This window comes from Lathamus discolor, chromosome 3 (genome assembly GCF_037157495.1).
Source record: "Lathamus discolor isolate bLatDis1 chromosome 3, bLatDis1.hap1, whole genome shotgun sequence".
NCBI lineage: Eukaryota > Metazoa > Chordata > Aves > Psittaciformes > Psittacidae > Lathamus > Lathamus discolor.
In genome coordinates, this window is record NC_088886.1 from 29,257,534 (window position 1) to 29,284,314 (window position 26,781).

General features: G+C 47.5%; 1 protein-coding gene across 3 annotated transcripts in view; it reads left to right on the forward strand.

Annotated features, from left to right (window-relative positions):
• Positions 1 to 26,781, forward strand: part of DIS3L2 (DIS3 like 3'-5' exoribonuclease 2) — a 212,993-nt gene that overhangs the window by 160,702 nt on the left and 25,510 nt on the right. For all 3 annotated transcript variants that reach the window (XM_065674360.1, XM_065674362.1, XM_065674361.1), the window contains exon 15: positions 10,305 to 10,384. In XM_065674360.1, the coding sequence (XP_065530432.1) occupies positions 10,305 to 10,384 (80 nt within the window). The remainder of the gene's footprint in view (positions 1 to 10,304; positions 10,385 to 26,781) is intronic.

The following is a 26,781-nucleotide window of genomic DNA, read 5'->3' on the forward strand; positions in this document are numbered from 1 at the left end:
TGTTCTCATTTTCCTTTCCATTGAAGAAACCGCCTTCGAACCTCATGCTGTGTTTTCTTTATGGTGCTATGTTCCTTAGCAGAGCTGTGCATCCATCAGTGGTGGATCCACCTTCTCTTTGGGAGCCACCGACTTTTGCATTGCTGTTCGCTACTGACTGCAGGCTCTCACAAAACAGTAGGGCCAAGCGTGAAGCTAAACTTCAGTCCGCTTAAACCTAGGGTCAGTAAGTTGAGACCTGTTTTTAGACATGACTGTCAGGTGTCTGAAATAGCAGCAGGTGGGGATAATGACCTGTAGTACCCTCTAATAACAACATAGCATGCAGTGAGTTTAGAGAGGGTTTCAACTTGGTTGTGTCACTTTTCTTCTAAAGCAGATGTGGAACACACCATTTGCTTAACTCTTTTAGTCTCTCACATACCATTTTGGGACAGAAATGCCTTAGTGATCCCTCTCTGATCAGGCTTTGTTTTTGTTCATCGGATCAAGATGGCATGTATATGGACTTCCATACCACCCAAGCTGCACAAAAGCTGGTATTGGTCCTGTAGAACCTGTCAGGTCCTGGGTAGGACCAGCCAGCAGGCTGCAGGCACTGCAGCTGCACAGAAATCCCTGTCTGTTTGGCTGCTGACACTTGTCATCTTAGGGAAAGTTTTACATCAGCTGTACCCTTAAAGTTTCTCTCCTTGTTAATAGTGAGACATGTTTTCTTTTTTTCATGGTTACTTTAACTCACTTGGTCTGTTTGCTCTAGGGTTTTCAGAGAGGTTGATGTATTTACTGCTTTGCTAGCCCCTGTGTACAGTGAACTTTCTGGCTGGTCCCAGGTCTCTCTCAGTCCTGGGTGTCTGTGGCAGGTGCTGCTGGTGTTGTTGTCATGCTCCCCTTCTCTGGGCTCTGCACAAGCTGCTGGTGCCCATGGGCTTTGACAGTGCAGTGTCAGCATCTGCTTTTCACATTTCTCTTCTCATGCAGCAGACCTTGGTCTTGTGTGTTTCTCTTCACTCCAGGTACAGGTCCCTGTGCTGCTCCTTTGGCCTCTGGCTTTTGGCCTCTGGTCTCTCCTGGAGAATTTTAACTATGATAAGGTATGTGATGTCTGAGTGCTGCCCTCCAGCCATCAGCTTCATCATGGAAAGGGAAACTTCACTTGCCAGTAGCTCTGATTGCTTTGAGAAGTGTCAGTCCTGCTTCCCTAGTTGTTTCTGGGGTTGTTTCAAATTCCTGGTGGCAGTCTAGCCTCTTAACAGCCTACTTGATCAGCCTTCTCTCCCAAATTCCTGCTTTCCCAAGTGAATTTCCATATCTCCCACATGAAGAAGAGGCCTTTGGGACTGGGCAGGATCCAACTGTTCCCCCATTTCCCTTAAAGCCTGTAGTCATCATTAGTCTTCAAAATGCAAGAATTTTCTGCAGCCCAAAACCTATCATCCCTATTGAGGCTGATAAAACCCAGCCTGTGAAGGCTTTGATATTGCAGAAGGTGGAATCAGGGAAGCTGTCTTTTGTTAGAGTACTGCCAGGGCTGGGAGAAGCGCAAGAGCCTGGAGTGCTTTAAAGAGAGGTTGGGAGGCAGGCTCTGAGTGATAGAAAATGGCTAAACAGTGAAATTTGGCATGTATCTTGTTAGTGTCACAGTTTTTTATGTGGCATTTCCTAAGGATGTTTTGCTTTTATTTTAAATTGATGTATGTCTAGAAAATACTTGTAACTTCATTGCCAGTTCCCTAGTGGTCTACAGCATGCAGTGCAGTGCCACAATTCATTGACTTCTGAAGAAGGTATTTTTAATCCACCAATATAAACCCTTTGCAATTGTATAATCCGTATTTTAGTCCTGTGGTTTCCTAATGATGCATCTAGAGAATGAGCTCATGCAGTTTGTGAATTATAAAGTGAATGCAAGTATTTGGCTCTTCCTTCTGCATAAATCTGGATCCATTTCTTCATGGATTGTGTTTGAAACCTCCCATGCAGGCAAGTGTGAATGCTTTAAAATAAACTCATTTGCAGTTTATATTTTTGCCAAGTGGTGAAAGTTGTCTCCTGCCCCATCTTTCCCGAAAGGCTCTTCAGCTTTGACTTGCAGCAGTGGAATAAAAGCCATGGGTATGATGCCAGCTTGTCATTTTGGTGACAGGATGTCATGGTTTAAACCCAGCCACACAGCTCATTCACTCACTCCCCCACCCTTTTCTCCGTCTTTCTTTCCTTCCCCCCCACCACCACTCCCCATTCCCGGAGGGGTGAGGAGGAGAATCGAGAGAATGTAACTCCCATGGGTTGAGAGAAGAACAGCCCGGTAACTAAGGTATAACACAAACCACTAGTGCTACCACCAATGATAATAATGATAAGGGAAATAACAAGGGAAGAGAATACAATACTACCTGCCGAACGAGTTCAACCCCCCTGCCAAAGAGAGCCCGTGCCCTTCTGGGTAACTCCCAGTTACCTCCCTGGGCATGACGTGCTGTGGTATGGAATACCTCTTTGGCTAGCTTGGGTCAGGTGTCCTGTCTCTGCTTCCTTCCGGCTTCCCCTTGTCCCTGGCAGAGCATGAGACTCACAAAGTCCTTAGTCAGAGTAAACATTACTTAGCAACAACTAAAAACATCGGTGTTATCAGCGCTGTTCCCAGGCTGAAAGTCAAAACACAGCGCTGCACCAGCTACTAAGAAGGAGAAAAAATGACTGCTACTGCTGAACCCAGGACACAGGATCTGCATGTCTTTGCAAAGGATCCAGCCATGCTTCTTCCTGGGTTTGCTGTAGCACCCACCTACCTGTAGCAGAGGTTTTGGGGGCCACTAGACAGCAACAGAGCAGCCTTTGTGTGTGCTAGGGAACTTCACTCCTGTCATGGGAGGACCCCAGGGTCCTTGTATCCTGGAGGAGAACTCTGAAGAGCAAGACCTGCTGCAGCCTGTGGGATAATTTACTAATAGCCTATGGTGTCTTTGGGAACCAGGCTGGGAACCCCTGCCTTGGGAGATTAGTTTAAGTAGGGGGAAAAGATATCTGCTATCTTCCATCTTCCCATGCCAGGGATTCACTGGATTTGCATGCATTGTATGCAATTGTGTAATGCAAGCAGCAGCAGAGGAATAACATCAGAGTACACTATGGGATTGTAAATTGGAAATGTACAGTGGGAGCAGAGTAATACCCCAGATGAGTTTCAGCTCCTTTTCTTAGGCTGGACTGAGTTTTGGGTTGGCATTGTTCTTTAGCCACATGCGTGGATCTTGTAGCATGTTAACAGAGGTAGTTTGCTGACTAATGTCGTGAGAGGGAAGAGGTATAAGAGAGGTGTGCAGCTTGGGTGGCAAAGAAGTAAAACTCAAGATGCTATGTTATATTGTTCCAAGTAAGAGAGAACCCTTCTGCACAGGAGAACTCTAAACTGGAAGATAAAGCAGGAATGGAGAGGAGGTCTGTCATGGTTTAACCCCAGCTGACAACCAAGTTCCAAGCACCTGCTCATTCCCTTTCCCCTGCTCCAGTGGGATGGAGGAGGAGAATCAGAAAAAGGTAAAACCTGTGGGTTGAGGGAAGAACAGTTTAATAACTGAAGTAAAGTAAAATATTATACTAGTAATAATAGTAGTATTATAATAATAAATAAATAATACTAATAATGCAACATAATCTCACACCCAGAAGCTCCAGGGTGTGCAGGTTAGCTGGTGGTGGAGCATACTGGCTGCCCAGCATGTTCCTTGCTGTTTCCTTCCTGTGCCTGCTCTGCGTTTCAGTTTGGAGGCGGAGATGTCTCAGGAGCGGTGACAATGGAAGGGTAGAAGAGCAGCTGCCAGTGATGTCCCCTTCCAAGCACCCTTTCCCTGAAGAGCAGGCTTATGGGACAGCTGATTTTACCTCTCTGCTTTTGTCTGTCTCATGAGGATTAGCTGTTCTGGGGGACACAGGGCAGCAGGGACAGCTTCAGGAGCCTCCTAGAGAATTTAAACCTTCATCTGGAAAATGTATGTGTAAGAATAAGGAGAAGGAGTTCAACAGAGGAGGCAATGGGTGAGATGGTGCCAGTGTAAGACCAGTTCAGGACTTCTGACCAGTAGCAATAGCAGTCTGTAACCAGGTGCTGAGATTGGCCAAATATTCACCATCTGGAAAGCCAAAAGGGAGGGACCACCCCAACCCAGTGTGAGAGATAACTAGTTGAGCTGGTAGCAAATTTCCTTGTCTTTGCTCTTTTTCCACTGTAGGACTTTTGGTCTCTCCTTTATTATCCCCATCCTGTCCTTACCACATGTTCTTCAGCCTCTACCCAGAGTCTTTCTCCAGCAATTTTGAAATGCAGCACAAATAGAAAAGCTCGTGGAAGAAGTGCTTCGGTCTCAAGAGCAGCTTCTTTAAGTGAAAACACAGCTGTGAGGTTTGCAGCCTGCGCTTCTGTAAGGGCTCGTCCAGCCAGCGCAGCCAGCGCTGCTGCAGTGCTTCCAGCACGCAGGAATTGGGAAATCCATTGTGAACAAGATTGAGTTTGATGGCCTGTGTGGAGGCAGATGGATGTATTTTTAAGGGACGAGGTGCCAGAAAACTCTGTGATTACGTTACTGGAGCATGGCTCGTTTTTTGTGGTTTTAAAAGTGAGTGTCAGGACTTCAGGGCAATTTTTTTTTTTTTTCGGGTCAAACCCGAAGCTTGGTCAAGGCATAAAAATCTGCTTGATGACTAAGTTTATTCTTAAAAAGCTTTCTAGAGCTTGCTGGAGAGAGGAGTCTTTATTCCAAGAGGGAGTTGATACCAGTCTTTTTGGACTTCCATGCAAACGGGGTTAAAACTGTGAGTGAGTACCAAGGGTAGAAAAGAGCCCCTGCCTTTCAGGACACTGTTTTCAGTGTAATCTTTCAATCCAGCCCCCTGGTTTTTGTCTTGGAGGCTCATGTTCTGCATCTCCTCCTTGCCCTGGGTGAACTCTTTCTGCTTGAATACCCCACCACATTGGTGAAATTACCTTGAAGGGTTATGACCAAGGCTGGCTGAAGCATGCCCTTACATTGCCCCAGAATTGGGACATCTGAAATCTTTGACCTGGTTACTCAGCTGAACCAATAATACCTCTGACACAGTGCATGTGTAGAGAAAACATTTTGTCTGATGACGGAGGTTTGCAGCTTGGAGCCAAGGCTGGGAATGGGGGGATCCAAGCCAAGCCATTTACTCAAGGGGCATGCAGAATTTGCCCAGTCAAGTCAGTATAGGTACTGGCAGCATTTCAGCAGCCGGAAGCCTGCTCCTCAGGCTCTCTCCTTGTTGGAGCTACCAGACTTTATTGCATGACTGAGCCCCTAGTTGCTGCAGGTCTGAAACTTTCTTTAAAACGAAGACAGCTGCTGGCTGCACTGAAGCCCAGGCAAGCCTGGAGGTCTATGACAGTATTAAGCACTGCTCCTGAAAATCCTCTTGCTGCCCTTGGTGGAGGAAGACCCAGATGTAGGCAGCTTCCCCAACACCCCCCACCAAGGCCTATCTGCCTGAGCAGGGCATTGGATGCCTGCGGGGATCAGGCAGCACAGAGTTGTTGGTGCTCTGAAGGGCAGCTGCCCTGGTCCCTTCTGCTTTGGCTCTTATCTCATGTCTGTGTGTGCTGGTTTGGTGTCTGCTCACCACTGTCAGGGGGGTGTGTGGGAACCCTTTGGTGCAGGTGAAGCGTGTCGGAAGAACAAGGAGGAGCAAGGAACATCCCACTGTCAGCCAGCTGCATCTTCTGCTGGATTTAGGGAGGATGTCCCTAATCCGAAGAGTGGAGCCACTGCACAAACAAATGTTATGTGTACACAGTCCTCAGTGCGCAGTGCCCACTGTAGGCAGGAGATGACTTTCCTCAAGGAGGTGGCATTATGTGCCACTCCATGTGAGTACATTCCTTTGCTCTGTTGACCAGTCAGGGCATAGCGTACCCACACCTGCTTGGTACCTTTGGTGTGATACTGCCCTCCATGGAGGCAATGATGTCCTGCCCATCAAACAGCCTGCCCCAGCCCGTTTGAATTTCTGTGCCCTGCTCGTCTTCTGTTTGGGTGTATTGCAATTGCGTCTGGTGGCAAGCAAGCCTATCTGTCGCTATATCCACACAGATCCCAATTACTCCTTTTGACAGCTCCTATTCATGCACCTCCCTGTGCCTCTGACATCTCAATTATTGATGGGGCTCGCCTGGTAGGCAGCACTCTGTTCTCAACATGGCTATGTTCCAGCTCCCTTTCCCATTGAGTTCACACACACACACCATGCTGAACGTTTCTTTATGTGCAAAGCTATTGAAGTGGAAAGGGATCTTTATTAGCGTGTGAGCTCCAGGGCTACACAGCTGAAGGGGGCAGTGCAAGCCAAATCGCACTGCAGTACAGCACTGGGAAATTTCCTCTCCCCCTCCTCTCCCTGAGAAGCCCAGCAGTGTCTTGTAAAATGAAATGATCTCTTACATTCAGTGGTGAAGATCCCTCGATCTGGTGAGCCTTCCTCATGATGGGGTCACCCTGCACTTACATTTGTGTTAGAAACCCTAGTCTCCCATTGCCCCTGCAGGCATAAAATCTGGTATTTTGAAGAGCGGTGCCTTTTGTCTTGGCATTAGTTTGTTTGCCGGCTTTGCAGCAAGCCTTTGCATTCTGACAGGGAGCACTGACACACAAAAGAAGGAGCTTCAAAGCAGCATGTGGTGTTGGAGCAATGTTGTCAAATTGGTTAAGAGTTAAAGCTGTGCCAGAGGGACAATTGCAAAAGTCTGCTTGTTTTGTAGGGCTTTGTATATCTGGGAGGCTCCAGATGTCTCATGACATTGCTGTAGCAGTTGTCAGATAGAAGGGATGATGAAGTGGTCGATCAGCTTCTGACATCTCTCCTGCCCCCAGCCTTGTCCCGCAATCTTCTTAAATTCGGAAGTAACCAGAGGTTTTGTGCTTAGTGAACAAAAGCAATAGGAAAGGGTGGCTGCTGGAGAAGATGAAACCAGAGAGAAGGAGCAGTATAGGATGTGCTGGGAAAGGACACTTGAGTTTTGTTCTTTGAGATCTGTGGCAGCAGATGCCTCATAGATTAGCTTTGGCATGAGAGGAAAAATCTGTGTAGCAGACCTTCCAAAGCACTGAGGTGCTGGGGAGCATAAGTGCCTCTGCAGCTGAGCATGGCTGTGCAGAAGTAAGCATGTGCCTGAGGGTGGTCAGCGGAGTTCTCCTGCAGCTCCAGTGGCAGACAGGACCCAGCTGCATGATACCAAGTGGGTGTGCACAACCTTTTCAAGTTCAGTAGGAAGCTTGCAGTCTCTGCATCCAACTGTGCCTCCTGGCAGCAGTCAGCTAGTCCTTCTCTCCCTGTCTTACTTGCTCTCTTTCAGTGCTGGGTTTTGCCTGGGGGCTCTGTGCTCCCTGCAACGACAAAATACCACCAAGTCAGTGGTTGCACAGCCAGAGTTTGGCTGCTCATTCAGGGTCTGTAGGAACTCCTGGCCTGGGTGACAATCCCAGGTCTCCTCTTTCCCTTCTGGCTGGCCATGATGGTACATCAGCAGGGCAGATCTACACAAGGGTATGGTTTTGTGCACCTGTGATAGCATGGCTTGCCTTGAGCTGTGGTTGCTGTGACAGACCTTTAGTTACATGTGTCTCCATGTGACAGCCTGACCCTGACATTTCTCTGAGTAGGGTCCTCTTGTCACTGTGACAGTAGTATGCTCTTGCCTGACAGTACTGCCCCATATGGTTAAGCTGTGCATAGTTCCTGTTACACAGGCCTTGCTGGCACTGGTGGGTAGCAGAGGCAGCTGAGACTGTCAAGCAGGGTGTGTTTTATTTGTCTGGAATACCATAAGCAGACAAAGAAGGGTTAAAATAACAGAAAACCCGTTATCTTCGGAACTGTGATCTTTCCTTTTTTGGGTAGGTAGGTTCCATGGGACACTGTCCCCTCTGATAGTGGAAAGGTCATCCTCTCATACCTGATTGCCCCACAGCTTTCCCTGGCAGCCTGTCCAAACAAGGCTGTTTTCCTTCCCAGCCCTTTTCCTTCCTTCCCTTCCCCTGGAGTTGATATGGCGCAGCCCCGAGTGGTGCTGGGGACCCTGAGCCCAGGTGAGCTGTAAGCAAAGATGATCAGTTATTGCAAGGCCAAAGCCCACTTGCTGATTGCTGCCAAACAAGAGGCTTAGGCACTCCTGAGTTTGTCCTGATCAGAATTATTGCTGAAAGTGGCCAAGGTCACACTGTTGCCCAACTTGTACTTTCTTTTGTGTTTCTTCTGTAGTTCTTCAGCGTGGTGCCCATTTCTTAAAGCACAGGACCAGGTACAGTTGTGCCTGCTATACTTGCTGTACCTTTCACCTCAGAGGCACTGCCTGATATTCTAGCAGGAAAACTTCAGAAAACCTGTCTCAGAAAAACGGCTTTGAGTAGTTCCTAGTTCCTCCTTCAGTTCCGCAAACCAGGGTAGCTCACTTGGGAGGACTCTGGTTAGGGACCACGTATGGCCAGCAAGGTGATCACTTGCCTCCTTTGGGGAGGTTGCTTGTTTCTTGCTGACCTCCTGCTCCCATGGGGTAGCTGCCATGTACCATCATAACATCTGGAGAGGCTGGAGCAACTGCCCAGCCGCATGGATCTCAGCCAGAAGTGTCCTCAGCCCTGCTAGTCTTGCCTTAGACACCAATCTCCAAAATGGATGTGAGTAATCTGCTAAGCTGTGATAAGAGCAGAGCTTGCAGGAAGGGGGAAATTGTGGGGAGTGTAAGAGGTTGCTGTCTGAACAGCAGTATGAATTGTGATACATGTGCCATGGACACGTGTTACATGCTGTTGCAGGAGTGTGTGTTTCAGAATGGCTTGCGGAGTTAGGGGAGTAGAAGTCAAGGGAGATCAGCTGAATTTGGCCTCAGCCTGGTACTCTGTTCTTAACTTGTATCCAAGATGGTGAATTTTTTGATGATTTCATGGTATGCAGTTTTATTTGGGTCAGTGAGAGCACAGTGTATTATTTTGCTACCCTTTAGGGAAGAGAAAGTCAGTGCACCATCTAATGATTCAGCACATGGGGTTTCTTAACATCCTACAAGAGAAAGATGTTTTAATTCTGTGTTCATTCCTGAATAAGCCATTAATTTGAGTTAGCAATTTCCTTGGAGCCCGGAGGAGAGGGCTCCGTGATCAAATGGAGTGGCTTAACACTGCTTTCTCCTCCTTTCCCTGTTTAAAAAGGTCGGACTCATCATAGCAAACCTCCTTCAACTTTAGCCCTTGCAATGGACTCCCCAGATTGTTTCAAGAGTCCTGCATGATCCAGCAGTGGGTACAGCGCTGCTGTTAATCGTCTCTGTGACCCCTAAAAAGCCGGAGTGCTCAGCACATAAAGTCTGTAGCTACCTCTGAAGGATGCTGCCCCTCTTACCCAGCCTGCTGGCTCCTGGTCAGGGTCTGCAGCCGTTTTGCAGAGTCCAGGGGCTGCACCTCATGGCTGTGGGAATTATTAGGACACAGGTCTGGGGGCCAGCAGCCTTCCACTGAGGAATGAGGGGCTGCTTGGTGTGCAGGGCTGTTGCAGGGCTCAGCCCTGAGCTGTTTTCTAAGCAGTTCGGCATATAAAATCACTGGAGACATTTTCAGCAAAAAAGTCTCCCCACAGAACTGTTCTGTTGCTTGTTGAAAGAGGATTAATTTTTCCCCCTTAAACAAAATGAGCCGTGTTTGAAATCTGAAAACCCTCACCGAATGCCTTCTTGGAGCTGCAAAGAAAGCAGCTTCCAGGTCACATCATAGCCTCCTGCCGGACGCAGATCCAAACTGCAAACCCTTCTAACAGCTCTTTAATAACTCTGCACAGAAGGAAAAATCTGTCACCTTTCCCTCTGTGGTTTCTCCTCTGTTTTAATGCACTGGAGGAACGAGATGGAGCCGGGAAAGGTTTCAGAGAAAGACTCGTGGGAACCACAGCTGCCGATGGAGAAGACTCTTTTCCTTAGTGTCTGAGGGGAACCGCAATTGCTTTGGTGAAGGGTGGTGTGTGTGGGTGGGTTTGGAGGGGTGAACTGTTATGACCCATGCATTTCAGAAGAACCACGAACACTTTATAGTAACAAAGGGTGGAAAAAGCAAGAGGTTTCTGCAATGCATGTGACTTTTCCCTGAGGTTTGGAACCCCACAGTATGTTCCAGGCCATGGTGTTTGCGTGTCAGTCTTGGTGAGTTAAGCTTTCTCCCACAAGCCTCGCTTGAAGTTGCTGTGATGACTGAGAGCCTAAAATGTTGCCTTTTTCCCCCCCTTCTCTCTCTCTTTTCATTCTGCAGCTGAAGCTCTCGTTTACCTTGGACCAGGAGAGCGGGATGCCTCAAGGCTGTTATATCTATCAGTACCGGGACAGCAACAAGTAAGTCCTATGGAAGATTGCGCGCAGCAGATAGGGGAAGGTGCATTGAAAGGAGACTGCCCTGCCTTCTGGCAGAGGGATCACAACTGCTTGTACCACTTAAAAGTAGATTAAAGCAGGCTTAGGGCTTGACCTGAAACTGGGAACAGCTCCGGTAAAGGCCAGATCTTTAAAAATGCACGAGGCCCTGCAATCCCTTTTTTTCTGCAGTGTTTGAAAGCTGCTTTTATTTGGCTGAAAGGCCAGCTCTTAGGTACCACAGGCTCTGGCAGAACTCACACAGGCTTTGTCCAGGGGTGTTTGCAACTCAGGCCCTGCACTGGTTTGTGCTGGGGTCATGCTGAGAGTTCAGGCTGGAGGTAAACATCCAAAGGCTGCAGATTAGCCCTCACCTCTGCTCAGCTAGAGACAAACGACACCCCATTCTTGTCACTAAAGCTCATGCATGGGTTCACTGAGTGGCTTTTCATTTTTTGTACTGTAGCCCCAGTGCAGGCACATGCTCTGTTTTTATAAGGTACTATATGATATTCAAGCTTTGGATGTGTTTGGAGAATGGAGTCCTCAGTTTCTAGGTATTCTGCCTATTTTTACTAGCTGCTGTAGTGAATTGGCACCCAAGATGTTTTTATTTCAAATCACATTCTCATTATCAAATTGACAGCAGTAGCACGTTCAGGATATTTCTGTTTTCGCTCTGGGATACTTTGCCTGAATACCAGAATGTCATAAATCCATAGCCTGTTACCTCCACCCATATAGTTCTGCTTCTTGCCAGTTATTGAAGGTTAACCTGAAAAAAGAGGGCACATGAAGTTGTCAATGAATGGAACAGCCTGTAATTAGATCTGCTCTGAGATGCTGATGAGAATAGTCCCAGTGAGGAAGAGGGACATCCACAAATAGCATTTGCCCCTTTAAGCCAAGAAATCTCAGTGTTTAAGCAAGAAGGGAGGTAATTTCTGGGAGAATCCTTCCCACCTGTGGATGGGCAATTAGCACAATTTACATGGTCCCATCCTGACTAGTCTGGCCACAGAGGCATGGACAAGCAGAGCTGATACCTGCAGCACCACCAGCCTAACAGGGAAACATGCAGTTTAGTGCCAGAGCATAAAATCAACAAGGGAAGAGTGTTTGGTTTTGAGATTTTTAAAGGCGGCGGCACACAATGGACAGAGAGGAAAAGAAAACCCCCAGACCTATCGGGGTTTGTTAAGGATGTTTATAGATCCAGTGTTTCTAATTGTGTGGTGTATATCTCAAAGATCAGCAGCTGCAGTCTTTTCTGCCAGAGACCCTCCTTTCCCCGGGCTGCAGTGGGTGTTCGATGCCATTGTTTGAGGAAACTCTTGGGATGGGAGTGGAGCTGTTTTGTTTAAGTGCTAAGGCCAATAGCAGTTCCACTTGGAAACCTTGCTTTTAGCTGTGAGTGGTTCAGCATGTGACAAAGTAGCGGTGACATGTTGGCAGCTGTTGATTTAAAGATGTATGGCTGTGACCTGCATTTCTGGCAAGCATGGGAGCTGAGCCACCCCAACCCATGCCAGCCAGGGTCTCAGGCTGGAAGAATATGGTGTGAGCAAGATGAGTAGGATTGCAAGTAAACCCAGACTTTGAATGTGTCTGATGATCCAAACTATAAATATACCTACTGGGCTCCATGCTTTGTATTTTATAGCTTGCTTAACCAGCCCAGGGGGAGCAGGATCCCATTTCCCAGGGAAAGCCCCACTAAGTTTGCACACACGCTTGTCCTCCTAAACCCTGTGCATGCAGCCCAGCACCTCTAACAGTCCTTGGCCAGTGAACTGAAGCGTGAAGGTCTGTGCTAAAGCTGACGTATTCTTGCAGGTATTGTGCCCTTGAGCCAAACGTATGCTTAGTTCTAGTTGTACCCTGGGTGATTTTGGAGGAGCTCATGTGCACTGCAGCTTTATTTGAGCATTGCATTTGAATAGTGTAGTGAAGTACCAGTCATGGGTCCTGCTTAGCTGAGCAGAGACTGCACTTTTCAAGCATTGGGGCTTTCATAGGGTTAATTTAAATATCCTTAAAATAGCATGGCAGTTGTTGTGATCATTTTTTCTTATCAATTTCCAAGAGTGAACTGTAGGCCTCATGTTCTCCCAAGCCTAGTCAGGCTTTGACTATACTCATCAGGACCCAAGGGGATAATAGCTGTTCCTCATCCTTCTAAAGCTCTGTCTAGAAGTTAAAGCAATGTAACACTTGTGTCTGCACCATTTGGAGCAAATGTTTGGAGCCGTTTACAGCCCAGAGAAGAAATGCTGGTGACACACTGCAAGGTTGTGCGTGGGAAAGGCTGGAAATGTGCACACTGGAGCCCAGCGTCCTTGGCAGAGAGTAAGGGCTGGGACCCATGCCAGGGACAGACTCGTGGCAGGAGTGCAGGTGTGTGAATCTCCCAATCAGCAACTCCAACAGGAGGAAGCTGAGGTGATCCGGGTCAATGGGTACTCGTTCTGGCCTAGAGAGTGTGCCCGATGCCCCAGAGATCTGTGTGAGCAGGAGTGTGTGTCACAAGGCTCAGTGTCACCCGGGTCACTAGAAGAATGTCCCTTCCCCTCCAAGTGGCAAATGCTGTTCCAAGCTGCAGCCAGACGGGGCCACCGGAGAACAGCAGATATTGGCCTCCCACTTGCAGAACAAAGGACTGCAGCATTGCTGAAAGTGTAATTACCAGAGCAATTAAAATTTCTATTGCTTAGGGTAGAAGTGCAAGTACTATGCAGGCTCTTACAAGTGCAATCAATTGGAATTTGTTCTGTTTAAAATTATAAAACCCCGCCAAGAAATTTTTGCAGCTTCCTGTTGCTTGCTTGCCTGCAACAGCATTCACAGTGCTCGTCAGATGCCCACTCCGCTATTGTACCCCAGGTACCTGGCACTTTGGGGATACCGGACTCAGTGTAGTCTTGGGTGCCTTGGACCAAGAGCAGAAGAGGTGCTGAGCACCCAGCCGCTCACCCTTCCATCCACTGCTGTAATATGTTGGTATCTGATGGTTCTTGATGATCCCAGTAGCCATCCAAGTGGTGTACTTAGAGCTGTATGGAGCAGAGAGGCTGTCGCTGCCCCTGTAGTCTCAGGGGTGAGACCAGGGAACATGACTTCTCCCCTTTTTCCCTGGTCAGACCCAGACTCTTTTATCCCCTTGGCTGCCAGTCCTTCCAAGCCCTTCAGTCCTTCCTAGCCCCAGAGGAAATGACTTGACCTCATGCAGAAGCAAGCAGTCTGCTTTCTCATTTTTAAGTGATGTTACTTAAATTTTTCCTAATGTTATTCAGTCAGTATAATTGACAGAGCACAGGGCTGCTGCAGGATGGCTGTTTTGCATCTGGAGCACTGTGCTGTGGCACAGAGATGACCAGTGGCATGTGCTGGGTGACATTCAGAACAGGAGCATATTGTCAGGCTCCATGTGTCACCAGAGCAGTCACATAGAATCATAGAATGGTTTGGGTTGGAAGGGACCTTAAGATCATCTAGTTCCAACACCCCTGCCATAGGCAGGGACACCTTCCACTAGATCGGGTAGCTCCAAGCCCCATCTAACCTGGTCTTGATTGAACACTGACAGTGATGGGGCAGCCACAACTTCCTTGGGCAGCCTGTTCCAGTGCCTCACCACTCTCACAGGAAAGAACTTCCTTCTTACATCTAACCTAAACTTCCCCTGTTTATGTTTGAACCCAGTGCCCCTTGTCCTATCACTACAGCCCCTGATGAAGAGTCTCTCTCCAGCATCCTTGTAGCCTCCTTCATATATTGGAAGGCTGCTCTGAGGCCTCCACGCAGCTTCTCTTCTCCAGGCTGAACAGCCCTGACTTTCTCAGCCTGTCTTCACAGGGGAGGTGCTCCAGCTCCCCTATCATCCATGTGGCCCTCCTCTGGACTTGCTTCAACAGCTCCATGTCCTTCTTATGTTAGGAACACCAGACCTGTATACAGTACTGCAAGTGGGCTCTCATGAGAGACACCCAGAAGAGGACAGTTCTGCCATCCAGCGATGTAACTGCAGCATGAATCGAGTGTTGAAGGTGGGACTGGCTTTCTGCAGTGGCCTCTGCGCAGGCTGGGTTTCTCTGGCCCTGCACAGGATCCAGTTGCAAAACCCAGCCAGGCAGTAAAAGACCGTCAAGGCCATTCACATCCACCATGGCTCATGAATCCCATCTTATAACATGCACTCACCAGTCCTCAGTCTAGGAATATGATACCAACTGTACTGAGGAAGTGCCAGCTGCCCGCTCTGAAGCCTGCCTGCTTGGTGTGGCTGGTCCTATTCTTGTGGGCTGCCAGGCAGATGGAGGGACGAGATCAATAAAGGTCGCAAAAGACTTCTTCCATCCTGCATACAGGAAGAGCCAAAGCCAATTTGAGATCCCCTGGGAAGAAACTAATTGTGAAAGAAATAGTATCTTCTGGCTGTATCCAAGAAATAGAAGATTCAATATGTTTTCTGTGTGCTGTTGCTATCCAGATGCTTCTCTGGAGACCTTCTAGACTCTGCTCACCTACCCACAGCAAGCCAGACCTTTCAAATGCTTTTGTCTTTCGTCCCAATACTCTCTTATTACTAGTGCAGTGCTCAGGGTCCCTGCCATCCCATACCTGCTGAAGAACTACAAATTCCTGTCAAGATGCAGTCTGTTATGTGGGCCATACTTGGAGTGCTTACAACTGGTTCTCCTCTAACAGTTTTCTTGCCCCCTTAGCCTTCAGGTATTGGTCTCTTTTTGAGGTCCCATCCTCGCATCACAGACACCACCTCTGCCGATAAATGAGCTTGCAGCTCGCTAATGAATTTCATTTTAATTCCTTGCTGCAGCTGGGGTTTGTGTCAGGATTACGAATTTGCAGTGGGGGCTTTCATGTTCTCTTCAGAGTAATTTCTAAACCCAGAGGGGCAACATCTCACATGGAAGCACTTAGAGACCTCTTATAAAAGCAGTATTGGAGTATTGATTGTTTTTTCTCTCCAGGGACCCAGAGCGCTACAGATAAAACTGCTGTGCAGCGTAGCCACTTGCGGGCAGCACCACACAGCTCTTTAGCATCAGAAGTGAAAAATAGCTCCAGTTGAAAGGAAAAATGGTGCCCCCTTTTTATGCAGAGATCAATGATGCCCGGTACATTGGATTATCACTTAAAACACCAGGACTTCAAATGCCAGGGTGCACGCACCCCTGATGCTGATAGGCTTGTGATAGATAATGCTGTTTGGGTTACCAACTGAGCTCCTCTGTGCAATCTTTTCATAAGGTGAATGTAATATCTGCAGTGATGTACCCAACGTTACATCAGGAGAGCCAACCTATAATTATGCTTGAATTGTTTGAATGGGTTATTTGTCACTAACACATTAGCTCACTCCATTTATTGCTACCATTCAAGGCTGCAGCAGGTTTGGTGTAAACAAAGCTTGGGTGGATATTTGGGAGGAGTATTTTTCTGAGTACAGCAAAGCAGAATTGTTTGGAGTTCATTCTTTTTTGCTCGGAGAGCTGTTGACTGGGTGTGCTAGGAGCAAAATGCGTAAGGCTGTTGATATGTCATAACTGATGTGTTTTCAGATGTACTTTCCAAGTGTACAGCTTGTGTTGGACTTTATCATGGACCTGTGGGGTTTTTTGCAATGAGCTGGCAGGTTTATCATGCTTTGTTTTGTTCCTTATGAGAAATGGAGGCTTGCAGAGTGGGTTGTTTGTACAAGGAGCTGCTGCACAGATCACAGTCACTGGGGGCCTAACCTGCCTTATTACATGGTTGTTTCATGCATGCATCCCAGCAAAGCAGCACTACATGTATTGATGTAAAGGAAGCAGTCTTGTCCCTGATGGCATCTGCTCTTCTACTTGGTGATCAGCAGATACGTGCTGTGACCTACTCTGATCCGCATGGCCAGGGAAATCTCTGAAGGTGGCATCTTCTCTTGTTTGTCTTGCCTGGCAGACTGGGATTTCATGGGGGAAATCCATATACATGTAATCCCTTGACATCACGGGCTGGGGTGGATGCTGTCTAGTAGGACTTGGACAAGGCGTCTTAGCTGGGACAAGGTATGTCCTGCTGCACCATAGTTCTCTGGGTGTACCTCTACGCATCACTAGCTTTCTTCAAGCATTGCCCAAGTCCTGTCCAATGGACTGCAGATAGCTGAGCTGCCCTGTGACTCCCGTGGTAAGCTGTGTGAGGGTTTAGCTGTCTTTGGAGGCCACAGAAAAGCACCACATGCGGTTGGGGTAAATAAGCCTGTGTTTTCATTGCTGAGAAGGAATACCACCACTATGATTGTAGCCACCTCCTGGGTTTAAGATTAAGCTGTCCCTCACTGTGCTTAAAACACTACTGAGTTCTGGTGGAAGTGTTGCCTATGTGGATGAGAATAGGATTGGAAGCAAAGTGCAAGCCGGGGTATGAGTTCACACTGCCCAGAAGATACACTCTGCAAAAATGAAGACTAAGCAGGTTGGAGTTTTTCTTTTGATACTATTCTGTTTGACTTATTGACTTATTGACTGATCTTTACTATGGTCATCAAGTGATATATATCCTTCACCTGCCAAAGGTACACACTGGAGTTGCCCAGGCAAGGCTGGTGAATTATTCTGTCACTGTACGCAGAGATAATCAGTCTTCCTGGTTATGGCACTGGTTCAGTGTAGGGTTAATTGTCTGAAGGTTGACCTTTAAAACTTAAAAAGATGTGTAATCCCTCCTGCCTAAGGTATGAACTGAGTTTTCTGTATGTCATAACCAAGTCTGTGGAGATGTATGCTGCAAAAATAGCCTTTGTCACTTGAGACTTTGAGGAGCAGAGAGTTGTTCCTTTCTTGCTGAAGGGACCCTATGGCCACTTCTAGGTGATGAAGATGCAAAAGATAGAAAAGGCTCTACCCAGCTACTACTTAGGTCCTTTTTGTAACACAAACCTGCCTCCTCCTGCCACCCTGCTGCTTAATAACAGGTTTCCAATCCAGCAGTGCTGTAGAAATAGTAACTGTCAACTCCTTGGAGTGTCAGTGTGATGTGGGGACTGCAAACGGAAAAGGTGATCAAGGAAACCAGCCTTTCCCCTGAACAAGTAGATGGGATTTGAAGATAATTTGACCCTTTCCAAATGAACATTTGAAGCTTTCTTTGGTGGTGTATACAATATCGCACATTGGCCATCTTTCTACATCTTCAAAAGGGTACCAGAGCAGTCAGTGTGTACTGTCACCCTCAAGGGGGGGAAGAACTGAGCTCTGAAACCTGGGTGAGTGTGAGACCTCCCTCCTCTCTAGGTTTAATCAGGGGAGTTTGTTGTCTTTCCTGTTTCAGAGTGTTTGCTTGGAGAGGAGCTGTAAAACCTCCCTGTGTCAGTGTTAGATACCTTGGTATTCAGTGGCAATCAATAGGTGAGAAAATTGAGTCAGAGGTGCTGTCTCCCTGTGTCATCCCTGGAGATCTGTTTACATGTCCATTTGCTTAACAATGTGGTTAGAAGCCCTCAGCAGCATTTCAGCACCATTTCTCTGGCCTATATATATGCCTGATATGCCCAAGGCAGTGAGTTATATATGGACTAGAATTGCCAACATATGCGTCTGGGTTTTCTTAGTAGTCCTGAATCAGACGGGTCTCTGAGTAGCCCTTAGATATGTGGGAGAGGACAGATCTGACATGGGAAAGAGTGAATAATCAACCTTTCACAAGCACCTCTCAATTTCATCTTGAACCCATGTCACTGGATTGATTCTGTGTCGAGGAAGGCCCTCTCCTGAACTGAGATCTGGCTAGAAAATCACCAGACCCCCTAGCTATCCATCTGCCGGGAGGATTTCTAGATATACTTTTTCATAACAAATATGGAAAAGGAGTCCTTGTTTTGGCTTAGTCTCTGTGTCCTTGAATGGATAGTCATAGTGCAGGAGTGACTTCTCTGCCAGGTATAGGTTTTGCTGTCCACCCTGTGATGTTACCAGCGGGCAAGTGCATGTGCCGCCTTCTTTTGCTTTGTTCGGACGTGCTTTAGTTACAAACTAATCATGGAAAGCTGCATGCAGTGGCAGACAGTGTAGTAAGACCAAAGGTGATGAAGGGGATGCTGAGTACTTGGAGCATGGGTTGTGTTGGTGATGGTGGAGGATGTTTTGCTTGTAGGTAGACCTTCCGCTCCTGCTCGCCAACCTGCTGTTTGATCTGCACTCTCCTCCTAGAGACAGCAAGGGCTTTCATCAGCCGTGTAAGCTGGAGTAACCCAGGTGGATTGTCAGTCACCTGGGATTGCTCTCTCATAAAGAGCTACTGACTGAAAGCTGAAGCATTCAGACTTGAAGTAAAGCACACATTTGAAAGGCAAGATAGACTAACCACTGGTAAAATGTCCAAAGAGAACCAGGGAATTCTTTTTCTTTCAAGGACCAGTGCACCTCTGGAAGGTGTTTTAGACCCTACAAGTCAGTGGATTTAATGGAACAGTAGCTACCTGAAGCCCTCCAGGCACAGGAGGTCAGCTGCTGGAATAATCCTCCTAGTCTTAAATTCCTGGTACACATCTCTGTGTTAACATAAAGGATCAGCTTTGCACTGACACCACTCACTTCTTGCAAAGCTGGATTTTGCCAGCTACTGGGCCTGGAAAAACAGAACATTTCTTTGACTCCTGCCCTTTCTCCACATACTCTGTTTAGCTGGGTGTTCAGTGTACCTTACTGTTTGAAATTATGTCCTCACAAATCTGAGGGTGAGAGTGGAAGCATTTTTCCTTACCCCTTCCAAGAAGCAACAGTGAGCAGTTCTACTTTTCCAGTGGTTGTTGTGCTTTGTTCTGGGTCTTGCTGCTTTTCAGTGTTTTTTCCACAGTTCAGGACAGCTATATCAGTCTGGCAATGGACTCTGTTCTCTCCACACCTCCCTGCATCTTCTCCATTGAAAAAAGGAGCTTCAAATCACAAACATGCTTTATGTACTCAGCCCCTTGCTGTGTCAAGGTCACCCTGAATGGGGTTCCTGTTAAAGCTTAGAATTTTCACCTCTTCCAATTTCTCATGCATTAGTCAATCTGGAGCCTAATGGATCTGTAGCCTGACTTTGCTGATTTCATCTGAGGCATTCCCAGCAATGTAAGAGGATTTGGGCACAACTTCCTTTCAAGTTAATGGAAGGATCTTGCTTGGAAAGAACCTGCTTGAAGATGTGCGTGTACTTTGCATTAATGTTTCCATTAATTTTAATGGGAGATGTCTCTAAATTCCTTGGATCGGCTTTGAGCATCTTAAATTTTGTCCTTCGCCTCTCATCTAAAATAGGGCTGATGACCAGAAGCACCCTTAAATGAGCAGCATCATTATTGGCCACCATGTCCTGCAAGTTTTTCTTCTTCTGTTGATGTATCTGGAAATGTCCCTGTTCTCTGGTGACCCCACTGCCCCCCTCATCAGCTCACCACAAGCAGGGCAGAAGGTCCAGGCACAGCTCCAAACTCAGAGGCTGTCCCTTGCATGATCTCTGACAAGTCACATCATCTGTCTCTGCTCCACCTCCTTCTGTAAAGTAGGAAAGAGCAAGACTCCTCTGGGATTTTTTTATTAGCGTTTATAAAGCACTTTGTGATCATCAAACAGGAGGGAATAGAGGAAAGTGAATCTATATTCTTGCCACTCAAGTCTTGGTTACTGCAAGCCCTGCTGCTTTGGGCACCATTACCTGACACACTTCATTTGGCTGGTAGAGGCAGACCTGCCTACCTGCCCACATGTGGCGCAGAGCCCAGCCTGTGTTTTAGCCTGGGTAAGGTCTTGTCTGGCTTTACTGCTTCTGTGGTGCCATGCTACTCATGGCCCTCATGAACTAAACAACTTGGTATTCCCTACTTTCCCTCCCTCTTTCCTTGCTCTCTGCCCTTCAGCTCCTCTGTTAACTTTGACATTTGAACACAGCAGTGATTAACTGTTACTGAGCATCTCTCACTGATCAGATAGCCGCTTGTTCAGCAGACTGCTTGCCTCCATCTGGGCTGCCAGTAGATATTTCTTTACATCTCAGACTGAGCTAAGCAGAGATCAACATCTGGACTGCTCATCACATCCCCCCTTCCCCTGGTGGAAGCCAGCTTGTACGAGCTCTTGTATGTGTTGCATCTCTGGCATGATCTCATTTTGCTCAGACAGTCCAGCTTGAACAGCCTGATGTAGTAAAAGAGTTGATGCAAACCCTACTCACCTCAACACAATCAGATTAGTGAGCAGCTACACATGCAGTTGTCCTGACAGACAAGAAAGGACACACAGGCTTGGCCCCACTGGAAGTACCTCTAGGAAGGACTTTGTGGTCAGATAGGACATAGAGAGATGGGGAGGCAACTCTGTTGAAGTATAACAGGGCACCTGTTGGAGAAGTCATCCTATTAATGAGTTTTTCGTGCTTTATTTAAGCTCAGTGCTCTTTTGTAGTCTTGCTGCCAGCCAGGCATCATCTGGTGTGGTGCCACTTGTCTGGTGACATGGGGCTGGGCACAAGTGTCCAGGTTACAGGGGAGCAGGCAGGGTCCACCGTACGTAAAGAGATCTGGTGTGACTTGTTTGCAGTGTAAAGCAGGAGAGGCGGGGAGCAGGCTGCCTGTGCTCACATACCCGGCCAGCCCCTGGTCAGTTCCAGCCCCCAACAATTAGCAAGACAGATTGAATCTAGATTGATCTGCCCCAGTTCCAGCAAGAAATTATCCTTTCCTTCCGTCTGCATGTTAAAAGGAAGGAGACCTTGTCATATTTCTGGATAAATGGGAAGAACATGGCAAGGTAGAAACAAATGTGCTAATGCATAGGAAGAATCATTAGGACAGAAAGACATCATCGGCGCAGCGGGGCTGCAGCTGATCTGCATTGCTGTGTTGAAACTCTGCCTCATGGTACAGCTACTGCAAAAGGTAGGATTCAACAAGGGCTCTGCTATTTATTGCACATTTGCAGATGTTGTAGGGGAGTGCGGAGAGGCAGACTCTGGTTCAGAGCAAGAGTTTTCCAGGCTGCACCAATAGCAGCCTGGACCAGTGCAATGATGTTTGCTGCAGGGAATTCATAGGAATTGCCTCCTGGTGCAGTTGTTTGACAAATGCACTTGTGTCACTCAGATCTTTGCAGTCCCTATCACCATCGAGTGAAAACTGGGTTTGTGGGAGAGCAGAGGAGAAGTGGCATGCTGCTTCAGTGAATGCACAGGAGCAGGAGAATGGTGCTGAGCTTAGCTGGGGTTTCCATAAACCTTTTTGGAGATGAATTTTTGGAAGGGTGAAAGGGACAGGGAGGAGCAGGAGATGAGTCCCTGGCAGAAGCCAGTAGAGGAAGATCAAACTGCTTCATTCTGTGTCACAGCAGCCATTCCTATGCTCCACACCCAAAATATGACACTAAAAGGGACACTTAATTAAAACAGTGCTGGCCCTGCCACCTCTCTCAGCCACATCTTCATGCTGTACTGTGATCAACAAGGACAGCAAAGAAACCAGAAAATTGTGTAGGCTATTATCAAGGAGGGTAGTTAACCCTGAAGGGTGCAGTGCTCTGATTCACTCCATGTCTCCGCAAGCTGTTCTGCCCATAAAGCCAAGGGGGGGACTCCTTTGCAATGAAGGACTCTCTGTGTTGCACCTGGAGAGCTCAATTTTTCAAGGACATGACAGGAAGCAGCCTGAGGAGTAAGAGCACAACAGCCAAACCAGTTTGGCTTTGCACCACTGCAGAGAGCAGGATGCAGGCATGGAGACAACAACCTACGAGCTCACTGGCTGCTCCAGAAAACAGAGAGAGACAAAAGATGCTTGTCCTGAGATCCCTGGTGGGTGCAGCCATCCCTGAGCTTCCCATAGTGTGAAGGGATGCTCTCTTAGCTGGCAGAGCAGTGTGGCTTTGTGCATGTTTATCCAGGGCTTTTGCCTGTGTAGTGCCAGCATGAGAGTCTCTGCTTGTAGTTGACAGCTCAGCTATTGTTGCAAAGTATGATTTAATAGCAAGACTTGATTACAACATGCAAATGTAGCTGCTGGGGGACTATCTCAGAGGTTTGTGGAGATTAGCTGTTAAATTGGCCAGTGCAAAAACATTATTAAGCAGAGAACATAATTACTCATCTTGTGCTTCTGTAGTGTATAGAAGAGACAGATTTGTTTAAAAGCCAGCAAATCCTATATAGAGAAAAGACTTGTGTAAATGCCACATCATGTACTACTATATGCTGCAGCATATTTTATTAGAGAAGCAATACTTAATAACAACGTTTGGGAACTTGTGGAAGGAATCCATTCTATTATTCTGCATCATAAAAGCAAACGTAATGCCTAGTCTGTGTGAAGGCTGTGCAGATATTCAAACATCTCCTTTCGGTAGTGCTTGATTGCTTTTATGGAGATTGTATCATATGGATATAAACAAATCCGGCTCTTGATATGAAATCTGGGAGTAGGGTTTTAGACTCACGCATCTATCTTCTATCCGTGCCTGTTCCCTCTGAAATGCATCAAGGTTCCCATTAACACCTTAAATGTGGAAAGTAGGATTAAAGTGAGACTGTCAGCACATAGAAAATTAACATCTAGGCGTGTACTTGCTGTTATGTTTTTCCCTTTCGGTCCAAGAGTAGTCCATGGGACTGCTAGAATAGAAAGCCTGTGTGTGTGCAAGGAAGCAGGGGGAAGGATGGAGGTGCGGGGAGCGTGTTAGTGCTACAGACCTGGTTTTTAGAGCAGGGTTTTCTGGGTTCAGTGGTTTTCTCCTGCCCCATGGCTCTCAGTAGCACAGGCTGGGGTTGCAGGGAGTGGTGCAGTGACAGCTAGAGGACTAAAATCAGATGTAAAAGTGCATTTGGCTAGCCAAAGCCCCAGACAATTTCAGGAAAATCTTTAGAAGAGTCAGGAGGGCTGAATTAGAGGAACAGCTTGTTCGTAATGGAGCGTAGTTCCTGCAGTCACAAGTGCTGGCAGAGAAGGAGGGTGATGCTGGCAGGGCGAACCTGCTGTGCCGCAGTGCCTGCCGCTCACCCCTGATTCATGTCACTGGACACTTCGTTCCAGCACCTCAGGCCCCTGAGAGAAGCTCTGCTGAGGCTTTGCTTGTCTAGGCAGGAGGAAGTATCCTCCCAGCCTAAGTGGGAGAGATAAAGACATCAAGAGGTTTTGATGGGAAACTCCTTGCTGTCCTTTTGTTGCAGATCAAGAGCATTTGTACACCAGTAATTGCTCCCCAGGCTAGTTCCTGTGTGACTCAGAGCTGAATGTGGACCTGGAGAGGGCTGCTGCTGTGTGAACCTCAGCATCCCAGCACAGTATGTCCCAATCACTCTAAATTTCAGTTCACAGCCAGTCCTCCTTTACAACATGTCTGTGAACACACAGGCACACCACCTTGCTCCTCACCTGCTGTATACTGGTAAATTTGCCACAGTTGGAGCCATCAGCTGTTCCAGGTGATGAAGGCAGGGAAATTATTGCCTTGCTTGTGGCTGGGCTTGTTTTCGGCTCAGAGCCAAAAATCACCTGAACTCCAGAACAGCTGCTTACTGGCATGTCCCAGTATGACTGCGGGGTGGCCCAGAAGAGCTCTGGCTGCGTCCAGCAGCAGCATCTCCCTCCTTTCATTATTCAGTGCCAAAGGGTAATTCTAAAATACCTGTGAGTGGCTCACAAGCCATGGGTGTCAGACGGTGCAGCTCTGCAAAGATCTTTTGTCACCAGGGAAGGGAGGATGACCTGTCTTGTCATCACTGAGCATGAAGGGGTGTTACATGCAGTCAGATGCTGGGAGTAGGTTGGAGCAGGGGCTGGTTCTCAGCAGGGGAAACCAGGATCAGTTCTGTTGGCAGAGGAGCAGCAAGGGACATGGGACAGTGTGGGAAGAAATGCTGAGGTAGGACATGCTTAGTCTCTGCACAGGCACATCCCAGTTGCAGCCATTTTTCTATAATGGTCTTTAGTAGTTTGTAATGAAGCTAAGCAGTGGGAGAAACCACACAGCAGCATTTCATAATAATTTTGTCCCAGTTATATGAAGGCTGTATCTATTCAAGCTGTCTGTGTCTCCCTAAACAGCACAAGCACACTTCCAAGCTGCATATGCAGCGATCAGTACTGAAAAATGCAGTAAGCTTCACATAGTGGTAGAGTTGCAGCAGGAGTCTCTGACAGCCAGAGAGGAGGCAGAAGTGATGTACTCCTCTGTTAAGCTCCTTTTTTGTGTGTGCGTGTGTGTATGTCTTGGGTGTGCAACAGATCTGTCTGTTAAATGACAACCTGTTCTCAGAGTCTGGAGCACAGGAAGTCATTTGATCCTTTTCTCTGGCAGTAGTGGTGCTGCCTGTGGGAGATGCTCTTAGCTGCAAACTAAGGTACTATAGGAAGAGTTGCAGTGGTTCTTGCTTCCATGAGCAATAGAGTTTTTCTGCACTGAGTTGAATAACACAATTTGAGGCAGGACCTGCTCCTAACTGCTCTTAAAAGTTTGCCACTGCTGCTCTGAAACCCTGGGCTGGAATGAGGCTGTGATAATTAATGGAAGTTAAAGTGCTTCTTCTGCCTGTGAGCTGGTTGGAAATGGAAAAGAAGAACCTGTCACAATTGTGACTGGCTCTAAACTGCTGTCAGGCTCTCCTCCTTCCCTTCCCCTGCCCCAAGTGGAAAATTGTATTGGAAAGCAACAGTTAGAGCATTTAAATCTTTCCACAGTTCATTTCAATCTCCCTTTCTTCTTCCCAGCCATTCCCAGGCCAGTTCGGGGCGCGGATGGGAGACTGCATCTCTGGCTGAAACTTGCAGGATGTTAAATAACAATGGGAGAGTGGCTTTCAAAAAGGGTATAATGTGCCTGGATTGCACGTACCATAAGCTGTATTTCCCATCCTTTAATATATAGGCAATCAATGCACTGCTCCTGAACTGTTTCCCTTTCATATAGGATCTGTTATGGTGTGTTATGGAACAAGCTCAAGATGAAATGGGGTTAATACCTCTCCTGCTATGGCAGACACCTTGCACAAGCGTTCAAAGAAGTTGCTGGTGTTTGAGGGATGGTGTGCTAGCGAGCTCCTTCGGTTGCCACCTCAGTGGAGGTAGGGGATGGAGATCCGTGCTGCAGCAAAGACACAAGGGTTACTGATGTCTTAGAAACCACAGAAGCACCTGAGAGTGGTTACATAGGAATCGGGGCTTCCCCTCCAAAAAGGTGGCAGGATCAGTACCCCAACTGAAGTCCATCTACACCAATGCACAAAGCACAGGCAACAAGCAGGAGGAGCTGGAAGCCATTGCGCAGCAGGAAAACTGTGCATAGTTGGCATCATGAAAACCTGGCTGGATGACTCACGTAACTAGGGTGCTGCAATGGGTGGCTGTAAGCTCTTCAGAAGGGACAGGCAAGGAAGGAGAGACAGTGCAGTAGCCCTGTATGTTGGGAAGTGTTTTGACAGTCTGGAGCTTCATGATGGTGACAATAGGGGTGGGTGTTTGTAGGTAAGAACCAAGGGGAAGACTAACAAGGCAGATATTATGGTGGGAGTCTGTGATAGATCACCCAACCAGGATGAAGAGGCAGATGGAATATTTTATAAGAAGCTGGGAGAAGTCTCACAGTCACTAGCTCTTGTTCTCATGAGGGACTTCAACTTACCAGGTGTCTGCTGGAAATAGAGTATGCTAGAGAGGAAACAGTCTAGGAGTTTCAGAACTAGACTGAAACTAGTCTTCTAGTAAAGCCTTTGACACCATTTCCCACAGCATTCTCCTGAAGGAACTGGCTGCTCATGGCTTGGATGGGTTTACTGTTCTCCGGGTAAAAAAATGGCTGGCTGGCTGAGCCCAAAGAGTGGTGGTGAATGGAGTTAAATCCAGTTGGTGGCCAGTCACAAGTGGTGTTCCCCAGGGCTCAGTACTGAGGCCAGTTCTGTTTAATATCTTTATCAATGATCTGGACAATTGCATCGAGTGCACTCTCAGTAAGTTTGCAGATGACACTATGTTAGATGGGAGCGTTGATCTGCTGGAGGGCAAGAAGGCTCTGCAGAGATATCTGGACAGGCTGGATCAATTGGCTGTGGCCAGTGATGTGAGTTTCAACAAGGCTAAATACCAGATCCTGCATTAGGGCCATAACACCCCCATGCAGTGCTACAGACTTGGGGAAGAGCAGCTGGAAAACTGCTCAGTGGAAAAGGCCCTGGGGGTGTTGGTTGACAGTGGCTGAACATGAGCCAACTTGTGCCCAGGCACCCAAGAAGGCCAATGGCATCCTGACCTGTATCAGAAACAGTGTGGCCAGCAGGGCCAGGGCAGCGATCATCCCCCTGTACTTGGCACTGATGAGGCTGCACCTCAAATACTGTGCTCCATTCTGAGCCCCTCACTA